The following is a 12,593-nucleotide window of genomic DNA, read 5'->3' as shown; positions in this document are numbered from 1 at the left end:
TCAACTCATAACACCAAACAGCAAAATAGTTGTAGATTTATACTATGTAATGATCACTATAAAATGGGTATTCAGACCACTTTCTATATGCCCTACTAATACCCTGCTGAGTGTTTATTTCCCACACGTATTTCCTGGACACCTAACCTATAATTTCCTGTGTCCCACAATCCCACCAATTGCATCACAAAGGTATGGCAAAGACCATCAAACAAGTGGTTTGTATGCCATGTGCCTGGCAGGGGAACAATATCAAATACTACTACTGCTAGCATCCAAGATGAGCTGGTTGGCTGAGGACCACTCCTATCTAATTACATTTTGTTATACTGCTTCAGGAGAAGTTTGAATAAAGGGACAGGAAATCTCCAAATTAGCCATGTGTTAAGGTGTGAACTTGGTTCATCATTCACTGTTCACATTACCAGGTAAGACCACAGGGAAAGCAGGCAGCACACAGTGGAGGTCTCAGATCTGTCCCGACTCATTTGAATGAAACTACTGATAACAGGCGTTGGCCCTCTGGGAACAAGGTCCATAAGTTTAGAACCTGTTTTCTTCTACATAATTTATTGTTTCAGATCTTATATTTTGGTCTTTGATCCATTTCAAGTTAACTTTTACATATTGGGACAAACAGCAGTCTAGTTTCATTCTTTTGCATGTGGCTTTCCAATTTTCCCAGCACCATTTATTGAAGAGGCTTTCTTTTCTTCATTGTATGTTTTTGGCTCCTTTGTTGAAAATTATTTGCCCATATACATGTGGGTTTATTTCTGGGCTCTCAATTGTGTTCCATTTGCCTGTGTATCTGTTTTCCTGCCAATACCGTGCTGTTTTGATCATTGTAGCTCTGTAGTATAACTTGAAGTCAGGGAGTGTGATACCTCCAGCTTCACTCTTTTTTCTCAGGATTACTTTGGCTATTCGAGGTCTTTGGTGGTTCCATGCAAGTCTGATGATTTTTTGTTCTATTTCTTTTAAAAATGTCATTGGGATTTTGATGGGGATTGCATTAAAACTGTATATTGCTCTGGGTAATATGGACATTTTATGTTGATTCTTCTAATCCATGAACACAAAATATCTTTCCATATCATTGTGTCTTTTAAAAATTTCTTTTAATAATGCTTTCCAGTTTTCAGTATACAAGTCCTTCACATCCTTGTTAAGTTTATTCCTAGGTAATTTTTGTTGTTATTGTTGCAATTGCAAAATGAATTGTTTTTGTTTCATTTCTTTTCCTGATATTTCATTGTTAGTAGTGGATTTTTATATATTGATTTTGTAACCTGAACTTTACCGTATTTATTTATTGTTTCTAATAGTTTTTTGGTCGAGTCTTTAGGGTTTTCTATATAAAGAATTTGACCCCAAAAGCAAGGGAAATAAAGGCAAAAATAGATAAATGGGACTATATAAAACTAAAAAGCTTCTGCACAGCAAAAGAAACTGACAACAAAAAAAAAGGCAACCAACTGGGAGAAGATATTTGCAAACAACAGCTCCAACAAGGGGTTAATATCCAAAATATATAGAGAACTCATACAACTCAACACCAAACAACCAAACAATCCAATTAAAAAATGGGCAGAGGACCTGAACAGACACTTCTCCCAAGAAAACATACAAATAGCCAACAGGTATATGAAAAGATGCTCAACTTCACAAGCTGTTAGGGAATTGCAAATCAAAACTACAATGAGATACCACCTCACACCTGTGAGAGTGGCTGTTATCAACAAGACAAGTAATGGCAAGTGTTAGGCTGTGGAGAAAAGGGAGCCTTCATTCACTGCTGGGGGGAATGTAGACTGGTACAGCCACTATGCAAAACAGTATGGAGGCTCCTCAGAAAATTAAGAATAGACATGTTACCATATGACCCAGCAACCCCTCTTCTCTATATCTACCTGAAATTTTTGAAAACATTTATTTGCAAAGACATATATACCCCTATGTTCATTGCAGCATTTTTTCATGTTGGCCAAGACATGGAAACTACCAAAGTGTCCTTCCAGAGCTGGCTGAATAAAGAAGATGTGGTGCATACATACAATGGAATATTAGCCATAAGGAAAGATGAAACACTGCCATTTGTGACAGCATGGAAGGACCTTGAGAATATCATGCTAAGTGAAATAAGTGAGAGAAAAAGTTAAGAACCATATGATTTCACTCACATGTGAGATATAAAACTGAAAGCAATAAATGAAGAGAGAACAAAAACTCATAGATACAGACAACAGTATGGTGGTTACCAGAGGGAAGGGGGTGGGCAGTAGTAAAGGGTAAAGAGGGTCAAATATATGGTGACAGAAGAAGATCTGACTGTGAGTGGTGCAATGCAATATGAAGATCATGTATCACAGAAATGTACACCTGAAACCTATATAATCTTATTAACCAATATCACCCCAATAAATTTGATAAAAAGAAAAAAATCAGGCATTGGCTGAGACTGTCCTGGGCAAATGGGAGCATATGATTACTCTATCCAGCTCAGTCCTCAGACCTCTTCTGTTCTCTAACTACATTTGCTCCTTTACTGATTTCATTCAGTCTTGTGCTTTTAAACACTGAGGTCTTCTAACTTTACATCTTCAGCCCAGCCCTCTCCCCTAAACTCCAGGTCATAGATCCAGCTGTCTACTTTGACATCTCCTCTTGTTTGTCTCATAGACATACACTCAACCCAAAACCAAACTGTGCTTCCCCCACCGCCCCCACCAAGAGCTCCCCAGCATTCCCTATCTCAATTAGTGCTGACTCCATCATTCCAGTTGCTCAGGGGAAAAACCTGGAGTCTCGACTCCCTTATATTATACCCCCACATCTGATTGATCAGGAACTCATGTTTGCTGTACTTTAAAAACATACCCAGCATCCTACACCTCTCCCCACCTCCACAGCCACCAGATCCAAGCCACTATCATTCCTTCTCCAATTATTAGAACTGCCTCCTACCTGGTCTCCCTGCTTCTGCCCTTGCTCCTCTAAAATCTATTTTCAATACAACAGCCAAAGTGATACTTTTTTTTTAATCCTCCCCTGAGGATATTTTTTCTATTGTTTTCTCAGAGAGAGTGGAAGGGGGGAGGGAGGGAGAGAGAAACATGGACGTGAGGGAGGCACATCGATTGGTTGCCTCCTGCTCACGTCCCAACTGGGGTGGAGCCTGCAAGTGAGGTATGTGCCCTTGGCCAGAATCAAACCCACCAGGGTCATAGTGATAGTTTTAAAACATGTCCGATCATGTCACACCTCTTCTCAAAATCCTCCAAGGGCTCCCCAGTCACTCAGATTAAAGAGCCATTAGAGTCCTTTCATGACCCATGAGATCTGGCTGCCCCTAAACAGTCTGACCTCATTTCCAACTACCGCCCTCCATATTCACTCTGTGCTCTGCAGAATCCAACTGGCGCTCCTGTATCAAGGCCTTTACCCTCAGCATGTTCTCTCCCAGCAAAGCCCCTGCTTGCCCAGGCATGTCCTCCCAGGCTCTTCTCAGTGGGACCCTCTATTTACAACAGCAGCACTCTTTTCTTCCCTTACACACACAGAAAAATGTACGTTATAAGAGTACAGCCTGATGAGTTTTCACAAACCAAACACATCCATGTACCCAGAACCCAGATCAAGCAACTGCACATTACTGGCATCCCAGAGGCCCCTCTCCTGCACTCTTCCAGTCACTACTACCCTCTCCACCCCCACCTCACCCCACCATGTAACTGCTATCCTGACTTATTTAATAGCATAGACTTGTTTTCTCTATTTTTGCATTTTATATAAATGAGATCATCCAGTATGGCCTCTTGCTCTCAACATTGTATCTGGAAGATTCGTCCATATTGTTGCATGTAGTCATAGACCTTTCATTTTCACTGCTGTAAAGCATTTCACTGGGTGAATGTATCATGCCACTGATGATGCGGGTAGTTTGCAGTTTGGGACTATTACATGTGTTTTGATGAAAACGTGTTATGTCTTTCTGTTGGTAATTCATGATATTTATAACTTGTTTATGCAGGTAGTTTGCAGTTTGGGACTATTACATGTGTTTTGATGAAAACGTGTTATGTCTTTCTGTTGGTAATTCATGATATTTATAACTTGTTTATGCAGGTAGTTTGCAGTTCGGGACTATTACATGTGTTTTGATGAAAACGTGTTATGTCTTTCTGTTGGTAATTCATGATATTTATAACTTGTTTATTTGTGTATGAGGCAGGTATGTTTTTTTCTGTTTAGTTCACTTCTGTGTTCCCAGTGCCTAAGATAGTATCTGGCACATAGTAGGTGTTCAATAAATTTGTCAAATGAATGAATGAATGAAATTCTTTTTCCTTCTCTTATTTCATAAACTAGTATAGTCTGAACCAATCTTTTTTCTACAAAGAATACAAAGTCACTTCTACACTTGGTTTTAAACACTGGATATGGAACCTCCAGAATGATATGTCACAGTCTGTTGGAGGAAAACTTCCACCTAGACATAGGCCTCTGGAGAGTTGCATAAAACTACTCACCATCGGGTAGATACATAATCAGTATATGGCGGCTGTGATCTTAATTCTCTTGCAAGTCCAAAATCAGCAATTTTCACAAGTTCTGGACCCATACAAAGCAAGTTTTCTGGTTTCATATCCCTGTGAAAAAAACCTGGTAATATAAAGAAGAAAAACAATAATAAATTATCATGTTTAAACATATTTGATTTATAAACAAAATAGAACTGAACCTCTCTGTTATAACTAGGAATGTGAACTTGTGGGGCGGGGGAACCATGTTTATTGTCTAAAAAGTGATGGGAGGTGAAGGCTCTGCTTTCAAAATAATTTGGCAAGAAAGCACACACAGTATATAAGGTCATTAAGAATAAAATGTATTTCTATTTGTGAATCCAGTAAATTCCGGCACTGGGCTAGATACTGCCACATTATGATAATATCCATTACTTTTCAAAATACTCTTAAGGAGGTATTCTGATCACTGTTGTATAATAGATGAGCAGGTTGAGGCCCAGAGAGAAGTAGCCCAATAAAGCTTGAGGGGGGTGTGTAATCAGGCTTAAAAGTCGATACAGCTGGTTTTACTACTGCTCTGTCACATTTAACATGAGATTCCTTGAGTATAATCCTTATTTGAAAAATCTGTTTAAACAAAATGGAACTCTACACATTTTAACCAATTTCTTAATTTAAAATTATTTTATTTAACAGCTCAGTTCTTCCCTGGGAGCTGCTTTATTAAAAAAACACAATTATAATGCTTATTTACCAATCAATATATAAAATAAATGGTTAGTTATGGAAGCTAAAAGGCAGCCCAATAAAAATGAGGCACATACTCCAAAATTGCAGTTATTCAAATATAACATTATTTAACAGTTTATATACAATTCCTGTGCATGACCTTGACAATAATCTAAAGAGGCAGAGAAATGACACTTAAAAGAAACCTACCATGTTTATGGATAAATGCCAGTCCTTGCAATATTTGATACATAATATTTCTGATGACTGACTCAGGGAACAACTTGTTTCTGTGAAGACATGAACAAATAAACCATCAGGTAACATTGCTAACCAACCAACCAACCAAAAGAAATAAGAAGGCTCCTCCTTCCTTGGAGCCCCTGTTGGCCTCATGATACTGGCTAAAGGTATGATTTATGGTTTCATAGTGCTAAAGGTCATACATTTAAAAAGTGAAAATTAGAACTGTTTTTATTTTGCTGGGTGGTAAAAACTCAAATAGTGCCCTCGCCGGTGTGGCTTGGAGGTTAGAGTGTTGATTGCCCATCAAAGGCACGTACTTCAGTTGCGGGCTCACTATTCTCCCAACATTGCTGGGCGAGTGCGGGAGGCAACCAGTCAATGTGTCTCTCTCACATCGATTTTTCTCTCTCTCTCCCTCTCTCCCTCCCTCCCTTCTACTCTCTCTGAAAAAGCAATGGAAAAAATATCCTCAGGTGAGGATTAACAAAAAGCAACAAAAACCTCAAATAGCTAAATTCCATAGCTAAATTCTAAAATTAGAAAACTAATAACTATTAGATAAGCCAAGTGTGCAAATCTGTAGCATGTATGTAGACTTTAAGAGTTTGAAGGGCATCACTCCTTCAGTTGTACAGTGCGCATTGGTACTATCCAATAAAAATCTACTGAGCCACAAATGAGAACCACTTATGCATTTAACAATGTTTTATTTAACCCAATATATACAAAATATTATTTTAACATGCAATCAATATAAAAAAGTTACTAATGAATTTATATTCTTTTTTTGTACCAAGTTTTCAAAATCTGATGTGTAATTTATTTTCCATTTATAGTTCAATCCAGACTAGCCACGCTTCAAAATGGCCACATGTGACTAGTAGCTACAGCATTGGACTGTGCAGCTTCATATGGTATTTACACAAGGCCCAAAGAAAGATCCAAATAAAGGTTAAATTAAGGCTCACAAATATTAATAGCATGCCACAAATTAAAATGATCAACATTAATGCTTTGACCCTGAATTAATTCTTCTTTGACTGTGAAGCCATACCATCTTTTGGAAGCCATCATTTTAAGCTTTTCAACTTTAGCATAATTTCAACATTTTCTAACATCTTTAGTTCAGCATGATTGATTGGATTAATTTAGAATGTTTATTCAAGTGTTTGCAACTTATGTATCAACACTAAAATTACAAATTATGCAAAAAGCATGCATGCCTGTGTAGAAGGGCTAGAGAGAACTCTAGAAAATAAACACTGATTTGGGAGGTAGAAACCTTTTATTTCAACTGCTATTAATGTGATAATGCCATCAGCCTGGAATATCACAGGCATTCAATAAGTATTTTTTTGAAAGAAGGAAAAATATTAAAGAAAAATTCACTCACCAACCTGAGGCCTTGAGTATGTGTGTGTATGAAAGAAATACAGAGAGGAATCAACATAATTCTGTAGGGAAACTGATTTCTAAACTATTTGAAGAAATTTGTTCACCTCTGGCTTTAAAAGCAGACAAATTTTGGACATAAATCTCACAGGCAGCTACCTCCAACCTCCCCGAGCCCTGGGCAGATGACTGAGGCCTCCCTCTTTAGATCCTGTTCACATTTTAAAAACAAAAATGAGGATCTCCTGGATGGGTATCGCCGTGAGCTTTACCCTTCACTTCGGCATCCTCATTAAGTTAAAGAGTTTTAGATCCTTTTTAGAAAGCTGCCTTGTTCCCTCTCCATTTTTTCACTAACCTTTCACAAGATGCCTGGGAGCACAGTGAAGATAATTTTCTCGACTTTAGCCAAAGGCCAGCTTCATTACTGAGTATTAAATTAGAAATTTTTGTTTCAAAAAATGTGTGGTTAGCCCTGGCTGGTGTTGCTCATTGGTTAGAGTGGTGGCCTGCCCACCAAAGTATCTCGGGTTCCATTCCCGGACAAGGGCACACACCTGGGTTGCAGGTTCAATCCCCACCCACGTCTGGGCGCATGCGGGGGAGGCAACCAATTGATGTGTTTCTTTAACATCAATGTTTTTCTCTCTCCCCCCGCCCCCCATTCCACTCTCTTTAAATATGAATGCAAAAAATATCCTCTGGAGAGGATTAACAAAACAAAGAAATGTGTGTTTATATGAAATATTTATTTTGACTCTTAAGAGATTACAGCAGAAAAATGGTGGCTATGTCATAGCTAGTTTTTCAATGTTAGATATCCTTTGATGAAGACAACTAATTTATTTAAATCCACCTCTTGGAGAGATAAATCTGTATACTGTATTGTAAAGAGTGACATATTAAAGGAATCTGGACTATGGAGGAGATAATAGGGGAAAATACAATTTTCATAAAATACAGTCATACCTGTCTTTCATTAATTGATAGAGGTTTTCTTTCATATATTCAAATATAAAATAAAGATGGTCATTTTCTCTGATAACTTCTTTTAGTTTAATCACGTTGGCATGATTAAGTTTCTTCAGAGACTGCAACATAGCAAGTATTAACATTCTTACAGCCAAGTTATAGGAGTTGGCAAAATCTCATCAATGCTGAGTATGATAATTATCTTAAGTAATATTCCATTTCTTCTGAATTCATTAATGAATTAATTTTACTACCTACAATATTTAAATGTCTAAAAACATCTTAGAACACCTATTTAAAGTAAGCAGTAAATTGTTTTAGGTAATGAATGTAAGTGTAAAAATAAGCCAAGTCAACAATAGCTACCAAGCATTTCAATCTGTCACTCTTTTTCTCGGTCTATTACCTTTGTTCTGACTTAACCATGTGAAATCCCATGCAAGTCTCCAAAAACGTATCCAAGTCATACGGCATAAAATATAAAGAAAAGGTATGTAATAATTTAAAAGCTGTCTTTCCTTTGATAATATATGTAAGTTAAAATGCTCTTTTAAAAGTGAGTGTTTGCCCTGGCTGGTGAGTCAAGGGCACGTGCCTGGGTTGCAGGTCCCATTCCCCACCCCGGCTGAGGCAGCCAATCAATGTGTCTCTAGAATCAATGTTTCTCTTTCTCTCTCTCCCCCTCTCCCCTCCCTTCCACACTCTCTAAAAATCAATGGAAAAAGTATCCTTGGGTGAGGATTAATAACAACAACAAAAAGGGGAAAGTGTACTTTCACATTTGAGGGTATAGTTATTTTCGTTCTCCACTGACATTCTGATGAGAAATTACTTTAGGAAGATAAAGGAAAAAGTAAGAAATACAATTATTGTTGTACTGCTTCCTACAGAGAAAAGAATAACCTCCTGAGCCCCATCCTGGGAAGTGAGGGAGGTGTGAGGCAGAGCTAAAGCCTTTTCTAGTTTTTTTCATCTCTAGGGTTTTACCTTAACTTCTCTCAAGTTCATACACTCATCCCAAGAATAGAACTTTCTCTTCATCCTGAAATTTAAAAAAGGTAAGTTTAGTGTACGGAGACTAAGGGTTTGAAAACACAAGTTACTCCTTTGCCTTTCTTACTCTGTTATTAGTTCACTTCGGGCAAACTGTGATATGTCTCTTCCCTCCTCCTTAAAAGCAAATCACCTCCCTTCTACATATGGAGGCTGTTTGGTACAAGTTACGACTAGGTCAGATCTGAAATTCTGCTTTAACACAAAAGTGAAAGAATTACCATTAATCCTCCTTTCCGGATGAATTCTTACATTTCTCCCATCAGTTTTATTGTGCTTTTCTACAAGGGCACCTTCCAAAATCCCCCCTTTCCAGAACTTAAAAGAAAAATATGAAATACTATACTTAAGTGGAGTGGGGAGAGAAATTACAAATTTTAGTAGCAAATTTAATAAAATGTTTTGTCTGATAACTTGTATATCATTGCCTCAGCTTTAAACAAGAGGCCCATAAAGTGATTTATTTAAATCAGCAATAATTCAGATGTAGCCAAACTTTAGAAATAGCTTTCTTGAATTTTGTTCTTTACTTCCCCTCTTCCATGCTAATGTTGGTGACCATTAGAGATAAATATGTAAAAAGTGAACTTAGGGTGATAAAGTAGTTTCACTATATATACCATAGATAGAGACTGCATTGCTTATATGAATGAATTTTTAGTCACTATACAAAATGGGAGACAAGCCCAGCCAGTGTGGCTCAGCTAGTTGAGTGTTGTCCCATGTGCCAGGAGGTTGCACGTTCGATTCCTGGTCAGGGCACATGCCCAGGTTTCGAGGTGGATCCCCAGTAGGGGGCATGCAAGAAGCAGCCAATCGATGTTTCTCTCTCACTGATGTTTCTCTCTCTCTCTCTCTCTCTCCCTCCTCTCCCTTCCTCTCTCTGAAATCAATAAAATAGTAATCTTTGGGGAAAAAATGTTTTTTTTCTTTAAAGGGGAGACAAGAAAAAAAACAGGACTCATGTTCTAATAAATGTTTCTTTAGGTATAGAAATTACAAGGCTGGATTAAGAAAAATAAAAACACTATATGCCCTACTGCTTTCATTTCATTAATTTCCTATTGAAATGTTCTAGAAGATTCTCAGAAAGCTTAAAGTTATCCTCATTTATTAAACTAATTACCACAGGAATTATTCTGAGCCTCTACAAGAGTATATAATACACTGGGCTAAGGAAATAAGGAAAGGCAGCATAAAGAATTAGCAACACATGCCCGGCCGGGAGTGGCTCAGCGGTTGAGCGTCAACCTAGGATCCAGGCGATCGGGGTTCGATTCCTGGTCAGGGCATATGCCCAGGCTGTGGGCTCAATCAATGACTCCCTCATCATTGATGTTTCTATCTCTCTCCCTCTCCTTTCTTCTCTCTGAAATCAATAAAGATATATTTTTTTTAAAAAGAGAATTAGCAACACACCAAGGTAGTCAAGAATGTAGCTGTGGCCCTGGCCAGGGTGGCTCAGTTGGTTGGAGCATCATCCGGTGAACTGAAAGGTCACAGGTTTGATTCCTGCTCAGGGCACATACCTAGGATGTGGGGTCGATTCCCAATGGGGGCACATACGGGAGGCAACTGATCAATGCTTCTCTCTCTCTCTCTCTCTCTCTGTCTCTCTCTCTCTCTCTCCCCCCCCTTCCCTCTCTCTCTCCATAAAAGCAATAAATATGTCCTACGGTGAGGACTAAAATAATAATAATAATAATGTAGCTGTGGAATTACACTGCCTGGATTCAAACCCTCACTCATCAGCTCGCTGATTATATGACCTTGGACGAAGTACTTAATGACCTCTCTGTGCCTCAAGTTCCTGAGCTATAAAGTAGAAACTACTGCATAAGATAAGCTTATTGTAAACTGCTTTGTTCAGTACTCAATACTTGATGTACCAAAATCTACGGCTGTCTATAATAAGACATGCATTCTCAAGGACACAAAGGAAAAGAAAGATCAGCTTCAAAGGTTAAACTCTGCAGTGCTGTACACGGTACCTTTTGATGGCCACCAGCTCCCCAGATTCATTGCTCTTGCCCATCAGCACACTCCCATAGGTGCCATCCCCCAGCTGCCGCATGGTTGTGTACCGGTTCATCTTGGAAAAATAATGCAGCACAAGTTGATGATTGCAATGGCTTCTTTGTTGAATATAAATTTAAATGCTTCTTTATTTTTATTTTCTTTTGCTGTTAGACTGTTGTTGCTATACTGATGACAGGCTTGTCATCATTATACATAGGCTCTTCCCCAAGATTATGTAGGTTCATGAGCTACAGCAATAAGAAATCTGGCAAGAAAACAGTGCATCCATTCTTGTGAACATCCTATAAAAAATAATACAAGGAATTTTCATTAAAGAATCTCTCCAAAGAATTTATTGGTAATCTACAGCACAGGGAAAAATGGTAATATAAATACCACTGTGTTTAAACATCTGTCAGTAAATCATTTGTGCCTTTTGGAATGATGTTCACATATAACAGAAAAATATTCATTTGGTGACAGCTTCATTTACATGGTACTGTGCTATTTATCCCATGAATGTTCAACAAATATCGGCCTAATGATGTGTGTGATTCCTTTGTTATTGAATATAGTCTATATTATTCCAAATCGGACCTTGGAAAATCAGACATCTATACTGTTTCAATTCTTTGAATCAATTTCTGCAATATATTTAATTTGACCCACAATCCCTTATGTGAAACTCCTAGGCCAGATCTGTTTGGAATCCAGGAATTTTCACGTTTTAGAAAAGTAATATGGTGCATATACCATACGTTATATAATACCCATTAGCCTCTTGACTTGCAGAAAAATGTATGAAAAGTATATAAGTAAAATAAATAAAGACTACGAATGGCCTCATAATCATTCAGGTCCTATTTTGTTGCAAATGAGTTTGCACAAACTTAGTTTTAAAATTTCATCCTTCAGAGCTTTGTGGATTTCAAAACTACAAATAAGGGATTGTGGATCTGTACATATTTGAAGGGTACAGGTTTCAATAGGTTCTGGTTTTATTACTATGATTACAGAAAAACGAAGCACTAGCCTAAGTGTCTATTTCATTAAAACGACACTCGTTTCCTCCCGTGGCTCTCTTAGTTCCACATTTCAAGGAACTATTTCTTAATTCACATCTATTTCTCATTCTTATTTTGCTTTTTAAAATTTCTGTTATTCTGTTACAAGGCTTTATGTTTAGTTGCAGAATGTTTGGCACCATTAAAATAAAGTGTTTTAAAGTGGCTTTTATAAGTTGGTACTTCATTCAAAGATTATTTTCCTTTCACTGTAGCACTGCTTCATTTCTACAAGTCAAATCATATCATAGGAATTGCTTGTCTATTAACTGCATAAATTTAGGACCGACAAGGACATAATGTAGTTGTCAAAGTAACCAAGACTTCCAACAACAAGCATTCTGGAGAAAGAACAAGTGTGGAGAAGTACAGTAAACTATGTAGTTTCCTGTATTCAGGAATGCATTTGTCCACATGAAACTTTGGAAGAACCCTGTGGGGCTTTTCAATAAAGGGAGTGTGTATTAATTTATCATTTAGTTTACTTCATACAGATAGTCACCCTTTCAAAGCCACATGGGAAATCATCTAGGCTGTGCTAACTCGGTGGTCAGGATCTTGAAAGAGATATCATGATAGTAGCTTCCAT

General features: G+C 37.8%; 1 protein-coding gene across 2 annotated transcripts in view; it reads right to left on the bottom strand.

Annotated features, from left to right (window-relative positions):
* MAK (male germ cell associated kinase) overlaps window positions 1-12,593 on the bottom strand; it is a 51,156-nt gene that overhangs the window by 34,920 nt on the left and 3,643 nt on the right. The window contains exons 2-6 of one of the 2 annotated variants that reach the window (XM_081144375.1): window positions 10,913-11,242; window positions 8,856-8,910; window positions 7,866-7,987; window positions 5,469-5,548; window positions 4,533-4,665 (exon numbers count right to left, since the gene is read on the bottom strand). In XM_081144375.1, coding sequence (XP_081000501.1) covers window positions 4,533-4,665; window positions 5,469-5,548; window positions 7,866-7,987; window positions 8,856-8,910; window positions 10,913-11,013 — 491 coding nt within the window. In that variant the 5' untranslated portion in view covers window positions 11,014-11,242. Of the gene's footprint in view, window positions 1-4,532; window positions 4,666-5,468; window positions 5,549-7,865; window positions 7,988-8,855; window positions 8,911-10,912; window positions 11,243-12,593 lie in introns of those variants that run through there. The other variant, XM_081144376.1, reaches the window with a different exon arrangement.

Source organism: Miniopterus schreibersii, assembly GCF_964146895.1.
Source record: "Miniopterus schreibersii genome assembly, chromosome: 8".
Lineage (NCBI taxonomy): Eukaryota > Metazoa > Chordata > Mammalia > Chiroptera > Miniopteridae > Miniopterus > Miniopterus schreibersii.
The sequence above is the reverse complement of the archived record's forward strand: the minus strand, read 5'-3'. Positions and strand labels throughout refer to the sequence as shown.